The 12,380-nt window shown below is 46.6% G+C and overlaps 1 protein-coding gene across 1 annotated transcript in view; it reads right to left on the bottom strand.

Annotated features, from left to right (window-relative positions):
- Positions 1-2,772: 2,772 nt before the first annotated feature.
- Positions 2,773-12,380, bottom strand: part of pudp (pseudouridine 5'-phosphatase) — an 86,222-nt gene continuing 76,614 nt past the window's right edge. Inside the window, exon 4 of the mRNA XM_069892073.1 lies at positions 2,773-2,881. Within this exon, the coding sequence (XP_069748174.1) occupies positions 2,861-2,881 (21 nt within the window). The 3' untranslated portion in view covers positions 2,773-2,860. The remainder of the gene's footprint in view (positions 2,882-12,380) is intronic.

The following is a 12,380-nucleotide window of genomic DNA, read 5'->3' on the forward strand; positions in this document are numbered from 1 at the left end:
ACAGCTCAATCTCCACAAAATGAATTCAGAGGTGGAACCACTGCTATTTCACCACTGGGAACTTGGAAATGTTGCCGGTTTTGTGGGAAGGTTTGAATGGTCATGCCTCGGGAATTCTTTAAGTGCATTCAAGACAAGAGGCAATGAGATTTTTGGAAGTGTTTCTTCTCTTCTGGTTATCCATCCCATAAGATGATGACAATTGTTTTCAGTCAGTCTGTGGGAAGGATACCCCACTCGTTAGAAAGGAGCAGCGTGTGCATGGATGGATTTTAGGTGAGTAGGGGGTTGCACAGGTCCAGACCCACCCGCTCGACATCCCCTCCCAGATCCAGCGGCATGGTGAGGTCCAAGATGGCTGAGGGAGGTCCTGTTGTGGTGAATGGCCAGACCAAGCCTCGAGGTAAGGGATGCCCTTTCCGCACTTCATGGTGAATGTTTGATAATTGACCCTATGAAAGGGTTCATCCACTCTTTGACGGGTCTTGTTTTTCATCCGGCAGGGTGTCCAGCCACCCTCCGCACAAGGCAAACCTGGAGGGGAAGCCAGTTTAGACGGGCCCACCCGACCATGTGACAGGTAATACTTGCACCAGTAGATCTCCGACAAGTGACCTGACCATTCGATGGTCCTGAGGTAAAAGACTGGCCATGATCTTATGACAGGGCAGAGCAAGCACAGAGTTGAATGGACAGCTGGTGCTACCACTTCCTATGATATGTATTAGCCCTGGAGGGATACAGCATGGAAGCAGGCTCTTCCACACTTGATATATAAGTCCACACTTATTATCTATCAACCCCCCATTATACACCAATCCAACATTAATCCAATTTTTTATTCTGCCTACATTCCCATCAACTCCCTCCACAAACCACCACTCTGTGAACCCATTGAACCTGGCACACAACATGACACATGCATAAACTTTAGGGATGCAAGAAGAAACCAGGGGAAACTCACACAGTGAAACATGAAAGTCTGCAGACGCTGAGTTTGTAGTAGAAACACAGAATTGCTGGAGGAACTCAGCAGATCTCTCAGTGTCCACAGGAGGTAAAGAGATATAATTGACATTTTGGGACTGAGCCCTTCTTCAAGGTATGAGTAAAAAGTAGGGAAGAGCCTGTAATAAAATGTTGGGAAGATGGGAAGAATGGGAAGGGGAGAAGTACAGACCAACAAAGGCATTTCTGGAATATGATAGGACAGAAGAGAGGAAAGGTGAGAATTGGTTGGGGGAGGGTGGCTATTTTTGGCTCTGTGAAAGGAGATAGAGGGAAAAAGGAAGAAAGAGAGACCTAGAGGAAAGGAGCCAGAGGGAAAGATGGGGGGGGGGGGGGGCAAGAGAAATTGGGTCAGTGTTATCCAGTTGGATAAAATAGATGAGGGGTTGTCCCAGATGGAATATGAAGTGTTGTAAAAAGGAGAACATACAAACTCCACAAAGAGGTCACTATTTACTGGACATCCTCTTCCAACTTTTCTTTGGATCCTTGCTCACGTGCGTAACAGATTTGCCCTGTGTACAGTACAGGCCCTTCAGCCCATGATGTTGTGCTGGTCCACTCCAGAACAACCTAATCCCTTCCTACTTAACTCCCATAACTCTCCATTTTTCTTACATCCATATGCCTAACGAACAATATTTTGAATGCTCCTATTGTACCAGCCTCCACCATCACCCCCGGCCATGAATTTCAGGCCCCCACCACTCTCTGAGTAAAATGTTTGCCCCTAAATTTCCTCCCTTCACCTTAAACAGATGTCCTCTGATATTTTGTCACTCCAGGAAAAAGGTGCTAGTTGTCCACCCTATCTATTTTCTTCATAATCTTGTCTACCTTTATTAAGTCCCCTCTCATCCTTCATTCAGTCCAAGGAGAAAATCCCTTGCTTCATAAGGCACGGTCACCAACAATGCCACATTCTGGTAAATCACACCTGGGCCCTTCCTAAAGCATCTACATCCTTCCTGCAATGAGGTGACCAGAACTGAACAGAGTTCTCCAAGTGTAGTCTCACCAGAATTTTATAGAGCTGTAACATTATCTCACGGTTCTTGAACTCAGTCGCCTGACTAATGAACGCCAACACAGCATGCGCCTTCTTAATCCACCTATCAACCTGAGCAGCACCCTTGAGGGATCTGAGGATCTGGATCCCGGGATCTCTCTGTGCCTCCGCATCGTTGATCTTCCTTCCATTAACCATGTACTCTTCCTTCAAGTTCAACCTTCCAAAGGGCATCACTTCACACTGATCTTCAGGGGCTTGAATGATCTCCACTATCAGGGGCTTGAATGATCTCCACTCCAGAGAAGGACTAGGGGAGTGCTGTGCTGTGTATTTTAACAGACTGATGTTCTTCCGTAGACCTACAGATCCTAAGGCTTGTGAGTAAATGAAAGTAGGGAAGTTTTTATTTGGTTTTTATTATCCATATCAGGTTCAAAAATACACACACCAAATGCTCAAATGTCAAGAGCTTTGGCACAAAACAAAATCCTGAAAGGTGCCACATTAAAGCAAGCCCCTTCTTTGAGATTGATCATTTTAAAATCTAGACTGTGGCTTTAAATACTAGCTGGGCAATTTAGAATGGAAGTGCATTGTTTACCCTTCATGAAAGATTTGCAAACCCAATCAAATCTGATTGCCAATTTGAAGGATTGTCAAAGTCTCAGATCTCATCCGTAATTATGTTAACCTCGAGAGCTCACCCCTGGAGTTTGTGCAGTTTGAGCGCCTCTTCCATCATTCATCACTTCCTGCACCGGGTGCGATGTTGCACCTTTGCTTTCTCGCACGCATCCCTCATCCAGTACCTTGGTGTGATCATCGAGTGTCTCCCATCCATCACTGTCGTCTCTGATGTTCCTGCTGACACAAAGGCTGATTAACGAAATTAAGTTGGTCGACATGAAAGCCCTTTTCACAGCTTAATGCGTTGTCCCAAAAGAATCTCAGCTCTGCAGGTTCGAGAGGGCTCTGTTTCAAACATTTTCCACACACAGGATAGTGGAACGAGCTGCCAAAGGAATTTATTGTTTAGACACACAGCACAGTAATGAGCCCTTTCAGCCCACGAGCCCATGCTGTCCAAATGCATCCAATTAACCCTGGTACATTTTTGAAGGGTGGGAGGAAATCCACGCAGACACGGGGGAGAATGGACAAACTACTGACAGACGGCACAGGATTCGAACCTCAGTCCCAGTTATTGGTGCTGTTATCTTTGTCTTTGGCTTGGCTTCGTGGATGAAGATTTATGAAGGGGGTAAAAAACGTCCACGTCAGCTGCAGGCTCGTTTGTGGCTGACCAGTCCGATGCGGGACAGGCAGACACGATTGCAGCGGTTGCAAGGGAAAATTGGTGGGTTGGGGTTGGGTGTTGGGTTTTTCCTCCTTTGCCTTTTGTCAGTGAGGTGGGCTCTGCGGTCTTCTTCAAAGGAGGCTGCTGCCCGCCAAACTGTGAGGCGCCAAGATGCACGGTTTGAGGCGTTATCAGCCCACTGGCGGTGGTCAATGTGGCAGGCACCAAGAGATTTCTTTAGGCAGTCCTTGTACCTTTTCTTTGGTGCACCTCTGTCACGGTGGCCAGTGGAGAGCTCGCCATATAATACGATCTTGGGAAGGCGATGGTCCTCCATTCTGGAGACGTGACCCATCCAGCGCAGCTGGATCTTCAGCAGCGTGGACTCGATGCTGTCGACCTCTGCCATCTCGAGTACCTCGACGTTAGGGGTGTGAGCGCTCCAATGGATGTTGAGGATGGAGCGGAGACAGCGCTGGTGGAAGCGTTCTAGGAGCCGTAGGTGGTGCCGGTAGAGGACCCATGATTCGGAGCCGAACAGGAGTGTGGGTATGACAACGGCTCTGTATACGCTTATCTTTGTGAGGTTTTTCAGTTGGTTGTTTTTCCAGACTCTTTTGTGTAGTCTTCCAAAGGCGCTATTTGCCTTGGCGAGTCTGTTGTCTATCTCATTGTCGATCCTTGCATCTGATGAAATGGTGCAGCCGAGATAGGTAAACTGGTTGACCGTTTTGAGTTTTGTGTGCCCGATGGAGATGTGGGGGGGCTGGTAGTCATGGTGGGGAGCTGGCTGATGGAGGACCTCAGTTTTCTTCAGGCTGACTTCCAGGCCAAACATTTTGGCAGTTTCCGCAAAGCAGGACGTCAAGCGCTGAAGAGCTGGCTCTGAATGGGCAACTAAAGCGGCATCATCTGCAAAGAGTAGTTCACGGACAAGTTTCTCTTGTGTCTTGGTGTGAGCTTGCAGGCGCCTCAGATTGAAGAGACTGCCATCCGTGCGGTACCGGATGTAAACAGCGTCTTCATTGTTGGGGTCTTTCATGGCTTGGTTCAGCATCATGCTGAAGAAGATTGAAAAGAGGGTTGGTGCGAGAACACAGCCTTGCTTCACGCCATTGTTAATGGAGAAGGGTTCAGAGAGCTCATTGCTGTATCTGACCCGACCTTGTTGGTTTTCGTGCAGTTGGATAATCATGTTGAGGAACTTTGAGCTGCTGGCAAAGAAGCGAGCTGCCCACCAGGCTCACCTTACAAAGCCGTCCTGTCCAGAGAAGAAACAAGCCTTCCGTCGCGCATGCAGCCATCTTCAGCGCAAACTCCGGGAGATCCAAAATGAGTGGTGGACTAGCCTCGCCAAACGAACACAGCTCAGCGCGGACATTGGCGACTTCAGGGGTTTCTACGAGGCTCTAAAGGCTGTGTACGGCCCCTCACCCCAAGTCCAAAGCCCGCTGCGCAGCTCAGACGGCAAAGTCCTCCTCAGCGACAAGATCTCCATCCTCAACCGATGGTCAGAACACTTCCAATCTCTTTTCAGTACCAACCGCTCAGTCCAAGATTCCGCCCTGCTCCAGCTCCCTCAACAGCCCCTAAGGCTAGAGCTGGATGAGGTTCCCACCCTGGATGAGACATATAAGGCAATCGAACAACTGAAAAGTGGCAAAGCAGCAGGTATGGATGGAATCCCCCCAGAAGTCTGGAAGGCTGGCGGCAAAACTCTGCATGCCAAACTGCATGAGTTTTTCAAGCTTTGTTGGGACCAAGGTAAACTGCCTCAGGATCTTCGTGATGCCACCATCATCACCCTGTACAAAAACAAAGGCGAGAAATCAGACTGCTCAAACTACAGGGGAATCACGTTGCTCTCCATTGCAGGCAAAATCTTCGCTAGGATTCTACTAAATAGAATAATACCTAGTGTCGCCGAGAATATTCTCCCAGAATCACAGTGCGGCTTTCGCGCAAACAGAGGAACCACTGACATGGTCTTTGCCCTCAGACAGCTCCAAGAAAAGTGCAGAGAACAAAACAAAGGACTCTACATCACCTTTGTTGACCTCACCAAAGCCTTCGACACCGTGAGCAGGAAAGGGCTTTGGCAAATACTAGAGCGCATCGGATGTCCCCCAAAGTTCCTCAACATGGTGCTGTTATAGCGTTGCGCTAATCGCCACGCCAACCGTGATGACCCGCGGCAGAGACAGGCACTACTACAAGGTTTCAAAGACATTTAGGTAGTTACTTCAGTTCAGTTTAAGTTCATTTGACACAAAATAACTAGTACAGTGAGAAGGGCTCTTCTGCAAACTGATTTAACAGGTCACCTCTAACAGAATTAAAATAAAATTAAATGGATGCAGTCGTGTAAAAAATTGTCATCTGATTATACAGTGCAACCCGATGAAACAGCCTCGGTGTCAAACACGCAGACATACAACCAGACATAACACACATACAGACAAATAATACATGTGCAGGGTAAGTATTTTATCTATAAAAATAAATAAATACAGTTTTGTTTATGTGAGAGTCTTGGATAGTTAGTGAGAGCAGTTCCTTTGGCCATTCAGCGTCCTCACTGCCCATGGGAAGAAGCCGATCCTCAGCCTGATGGTGCTAGCTCTGATCCTCCTGTATCTCTTCCCTGATGGGAAAGGTGCCATGCGTGGAATGGAAGGAGTCTTCAATTATTTTGTGCGCCCTTGTCAGACAACGAAGCCCGGTTGATCATGTCGATGGGGTGGGGGGGGGGAGGCGGGAGGGCTCTAGTGATCCTCTCTTATGGTCCTGTGGATTGACCTCTGATCCATTTCTCAGCACCCACTGCACCACACAGTGATGCGGCCGGCCAGGACGCTCATGATCAAGCTCCTATAAAAGGTTGATCAATGATCAATTAGCTACATGCAAGGACAGCCTGAGACCACTGTTTTGGGGTTCATTCAGGAGCCTGATGGCTGCAGGGATGCCATCTTTAAGCCTGCTGGTGCATGCCTGTGTACTCTTAATCCTTCTCTTCAATGATTCGGAGAGGTTTCGAGGGATTCTGGCATGTGGGACGAGCTCAGTTTGGCAACTTGTTTGGCATTGATGAGTTGGAGGGGGGAGGTTTCTGCGCTGTGAAGCCCTATGACTCTATCTGCGATGTGCTGGCTAATTTTCACTGTTTCTTGGACAAAGCTGCCACTCCTGTACACCATCGTGGTGTCAGCCTGCGGTCTTGAGTCCTTTCAGAGTATTAAATGACCTCAGCATTGACAAATTACATTGATAGATTGTTTGGACCTAATAATGACATAAGAAAAAACACAGGATGCGTCATGAATAGGATGAGTTTAGAAGGATATGGGCCAAAGCAGGCAGGTGGGCCTATTGTGGGTGGGACATTTTGGTCAACCTGGGAAAGTTGGGCTGAAGGGTCTGTTTCCATGCTGCTTGACTATAATACCAGCTATTAAACCTGTCACAGTCCAATAGCACAGGGAGGCCATGAAATGAGGGATCCCAATTGATGAATTTTTTTAAAAATAACCCCTGACCTCAGCTTTCAATTAGGAGTGAACTTCGCAGCAAATCAGTTCAGTGAGTGGAGTTGTTGCTTCACAATTGCAGTGACCCAAGGGAAATTCATGCCCTGTGCTGGTGAGGCTTGAAATAGAAATTTAATGCAGGTAAATACGTGGCTAAAGAGATGGTGAAGGAGGGAGGGCTTCATGTTTCTGAACCATTGTGCTCGGTTCCCGGGAAGGTGGGACCTGTTCCATCGGGACAGGTTGCACCTGAACTGAAGGGGGACTAATATCCTTGCGGGTAAGTTTGCTAATGCAGTTCCGGGGTGGGGGGGGGGGGGGTTTGCGGGGGAACCAGAGTGAGGTTGAGGAGAATAATGGTCATGCGAGACTGCAGGTATAGACAGAAATCAAAGGTTCGTACATGGCACTTTAGTTCAAACAAATATTGTAACATCCATCTTTATCAAAGAACTTGCAACGTGTACAATGCTCCACGGCAGCAACAACTTCTGAAAAGAAAAAAAAAGGTTTGTACATGATAGAAATGTTCTCAGGTGTATTTATTTCAATGCAAGGAGTATTGTCGGAAAGGCAGAAGAGTTTAGGGTGTGGATTGGCATGTGGGATTACGACATTATTGCTATTAGCGAGACTTGGTTGCAGGAAGGGCAGGAATGGCAGCTCAATGTTCCAGGGATTCTGTTGTTTCAGACATGATAGAGGGGGAGGATGGCATTGCTAGTCAGGGAAAATATCACAGCGGTGCTTAGACAGGACAGCCAAGAGGGCTCATCTACATCAGCCATATGGGTGGAACTGAGGAACGGGAACGGTGTGACCACACTGATAGGGTTGTATTATAGACCGCCCAATAGTCCAAGAGAGCTGGAGGAGAAAATCTGTAGAGAGTTAGAAGATGTAAGAAATGGAAAGTTGTAATACCTGTGGTAAGAGATTTTAGGTCAATTGGGTTAGGATCAATTGGGTGTAATTGGGCAGCATGAGCTCTTGGGCTGAAAGGCCCTGTTACCATGCTGCATGTCTAAAAAATGTTATTTACAACTTAATAAAGCTGTTTTATAAAATTAGTTTTATAAACTTGGAGTGTTGTGTGCATTCCAAATGCCCAACTTAGGGATCAATACGATTGCGCTGGACTGCAAGTTCAAATTTATTCTCACATGGCACCATGATGCATTGAGAATTTTGTGTAGCAAGACATCCTTTACATAGTACAGCAAGTAAAACAGGGTGCAGAAGTGCAAAGAGATCATATAGTATAGAGCGATGGCAACATGGTATGAGGTTCCTTTGGGATAACAGCAGGAAATAAACTGTGTTTGAATCTGGTGACATATGATCTAATCTGATGATGTGTCCAGAGGAGGTTCACCAGGACATTGCTTGGCTTTGGATTTGAAGGAGCGATTGGATTAGCTGGGTTTGTTTATTTGCCCTGCCACAGTGTGGTGCCAACCCAATAACCTACTTTACCAATTGCCTCGAATTTCCTGACTGCATAACCCTCCATTTCTCTCAGTTCCATGTACCTCTCTAATAGACTTAAAAGATCCTATTGTCCCGGCCTCCACCACAGCTGCTGGCAGCACATTCCATGCACCCACCACTCTCTGTGTGAAAAACGTACCTCTTACATCCCCCTATACTTACTCCCAAGCACCTTAAAACTATGCCCACTCGTTTAGCCATTTCAGCCCTCGGGAAAAACCTCTAGCCATCAGCATGATCAATGGCTCTCATTGTCTTGTAACCTCTATCAGGTCACCCCTCATTCTCCATCACTCCAAGTTCACTCAACCTATCTTCATAAGGCAAGCTCTCCACTCCAGGCAGTGTCCTTGTAAATCTCTACACCCTCTCCAAAGCATCCACATCCTTCCTGTAGTGAGGTGACCTAACTGAACACAATATTCCAAGTGGGTTCTAACTCAGGCCTTATGAAGTGGGAACATAATCTCATGGCTCTTGAGCTCGATCCCACGGTTAATGAAGAGAGAAGCACCATGCACCTTCTTAACCCATGCAGCAGCTTTGAGTGTGCTTTGGACATAAACTCCAAGATTTCTCAATTCATCCACACTGCACAGAGTCCTTCTATTAACATTGTATTCAAAATTTGATCCTGTGAAATGAACCACTTGCCTCCTTTCTGGATTCAACTCCATCTCCCAGTTCTTAGCCCAGCTCTACATCCTATTAAATCCTATTAAAATCCTATTAAAGCTCTGGCAACACTCCAGACCAGTAGTTCTCAACCTTTTTCTTCCCACTCACTTCCCACTTTAAGTATTCCTTATGCCATCAGTGCTCTGTGATTGTAAGGGATTGCTTAAGGTGATATGTGGGTGAAAAGAAAAAGTTTGAAAACCACTGTTTTAATCGTCCCTCATGGACTCGTTATGTGCACAGTTTCATAACTCCAAAAGTAATGGGCCAATGACCATTTTTCTCAAGCAAAATATTTCAGTAACAATTGGGTCGAGAGAATGGTTCTCAACCTTCCCTTCCCACTCAGATCCCACCTTAAGCAATCCCTTACTAATCACAGAGCACCAATGGCATAGGGATTACTTAAAGTAGGATGTGAATGAAAAGAAAAAGGTTGAGAACCACTGCTTCAGACTATCCACAAACTTATTACCCCACCTTTCCACTTCCTCATCCAGGTCATTTATAAACATTACTGGCCACTGACCTCCATACAGAAGATGAATCATCTCCAAACATCCTGTCTTTTCTGGGCAAGCCAGTTCTACATCCGCAAAGCAAGGCATCCGTGGATCCCATCCCTCCTTACTTGAGGCGAGATGGAGAGATTAAAAGGGGATCCTGGCGAAAGAGGGGGAGGGGAGTGGTTGATATTTCCACACATACAGTGGTGGATGTGTGGAACAAACAGCCACATGGCATGGTAGAGGTGGGAAAGGCTACAACATTTAAAAGTCAGTTACATGGATCATAAAATTTAGAGGGATATGGGCCAAACAGGCAAATGGGACTAATCAGGTAGGGAATCTGGCTGGCACAGGTAGGATGGGCCGAAGGGCCCATTTCTGTGCTGTATGACTATGATTCTGAATGTGTTTGGAAAACAAGTAAATACTGAAGGAATGAGTGCAATGCATTAGGTGGCAAGCTATGTATCGGCAATCAGGCCAGCACTCCAGGCTGCGAGCACAACCAGGACCCAGTAGACCGTGCAACGGCACTGGCCCCACTAAGTGAACCAGCGTTCATATGGCTATGGCAGCATAGAGGCCAGCATCCCCAACGTGGTGCTGGCTCCCGCTGCACAGCCGACAGCCTGGGATAGCTCGCGGGGAAGAAGGCATTGTAATGCAAGGGGGAACCCACTATTTTTATGTGGGCGGTGATGTCAGTTGATGTGGCAAATGGCGGGAACGCCAACAGTATAAAAGCCGGGCTTCAGTCCCAATAAAACACAGAGCTCTACCTCGCTATTCCCACGTGTGTCTTTCTTCGAGCACCGTGCGGTGGCAGCAAAACAATTAAGTGAGAAGCTAACAAGATAGCACTCATGTGGAGCAATCAAGATCAATGAACCCATTGAAAAAGAAAACTCCATTGATTAAATTCTTGAAGGCGGCGCGGTTGGCGTAGCGGTTAGCACAGCGCCTTTACAGCGCCAGGATTCGGGTCTGGACTGGGATTCGAATCCCACTCTGTCTGTAAGGAGTTTGTACATTCTCCCCACATCTGTGTGGGTTTTCCCCAGAGGCTCTGGATTCCTACCACTCTTCAAAAAACCTACAGGGGAGGGGCTTGTAGATTAATTGGATGTAAATTGGGTGGCATGGACTTGTGGGCTGAAATGGCCTGTTACTGTGCTGTATGTCTAAATTTAAATGTAATTGAAAATATCAAATAAAGAAGGGTTCACCAAAATGTCAACAAAATGTTTCTATCCACAAATGCTATGGGTCCTCTTGCATTCCTCAACAATTCTTTATCTGTGAAAGATTCTACCATCTACATAATTTGTGTTTCTCGATTGATAAGTGCTGAGATTGAAGAGTGTTGGTTGTGCTGTCAACATTACTGGGTTCTGCTAATTGCAACTGTGGATGGTGGGGGGGTGGGGGGGTGGGAGAACCGAGAAGAGAACAACACTTCGAAAGGCAGCTGTTCAGCGAATGTTGCAGTAGTGATTGGAAATCTATGATAGTCCAAGTGTATTGAGGTTCCGATGGAAAGGGGGTGATAAGGTAGTGGACACAGTCCAGGACATCACAGGCGATACTCTCCCTATCATCGAAAATATCTGCAGTGAACACTGCTGTCACAGAGTAGCGCAATTATCCGGGATCTACGTCACCCAGAGCACGCTTTGTTCTCGCTGCTGCCATCAGGAAAGAGGTGTAAGTGCCACAAGACTCGCACCACCAGCTTCAGCTGCGACCCCTCCACCATCAGACACCTCAATGACAAACTCAATCATTTAAGGACTCTTAGTTGTGCAATTTATTGATTTTTTAAATTCTCTCCATATTGCAAAGTCAGGTTGTTCACATTTCTTTATCTGTTTACATTTCTTTATTTGCTTACTTGTGCACAATTTTTGTTTGCACTACCCACAAGCGGTAATTCTGCCTCACCTGCAGGAAAAAAGAATCTCAGGATTGGATGTGATGTCATGTCTTGACAATAAATCTGAAAACAAATTAGGGGAATGATTACGTCTCCCACTGGATTCACAGAAAGTACGTAAAAGCTTTGGAAAGGGTGCAAAGGAGTTTGACCAGATGCTGCCTGGATTGGGAAAACATGCAAGGTTGTCGAAGTTAATAGCCCCTTTCCACTGCCACCCTGTCCCAGGAATTAACTGGGAATTTACTGGGATAGAGTCCGGTGGAAAAGGAACAGTCAAATGATGTCATTTCACGCCATGGATTAACCGCCTCTACCCCTACTTGTATTCCTGGTGTCAGCTGACGACTGCGTGCTGATAAAACCAGTGGAAAAGGGACAGCAGAAAGTCAGCTGCCTCCAGATGAAGGCAGAACACTCTGATCCCCGGAAATGAGTGTGTTCAGTGGAAAAGAAATCAGTGTCCCAGTTAAGGGGGGCTAGGTGGAAACGGCACAAAGGGCTTCTTATCCCAGGGCACTGCATGGCCAGTTAATTGGAATGCCGATGGAAAAGGGGTCAGTTTTTCTGTTTCAGGAGGAAATGTGTCTTAATAGGGATATGAGGGGCTTAGGAAGAGTGGATAGCCAGCACTTTTTTTCTGGGGTGACAATGGTTTAAGATGATTGGAGGAGATACTGTAAGCTTTTATCTCAGAGTGGTGGGTGCCTGGAATGCATTGCCAGGAGTGGTGCTGGAGGTTGGGTACAATAGGGACATTTTCTTAGGCATAAGGATGTAAGAAATATATAGGGTTATGGGGGTGTGAGGTTAGGAAAATTTTACATTGTTGTGATGTAGGTTTATATAGGTCAGGACAGCATCAGGGGCTGAAGGGCCGTGACATTCAATCATTCAATGGTCTACATTCTAAAGTTGGAGA

The sequence above is a fragment of the Narcine bancroftii genome, chromosome 7 (assembly GCF_036971445.1).
Source record: "Narcine bancroftii isolate sNarBan1 chromosome 7, sNarBan1.hap1, whole genome shotgun sequence".
NCBI classification, from domain to species: Eukaryota; Metazoa; Chordata; class Chondrichthyes; order Torpediniformes; family Narcinidae; genus Narcine; species Narcine bancroftii.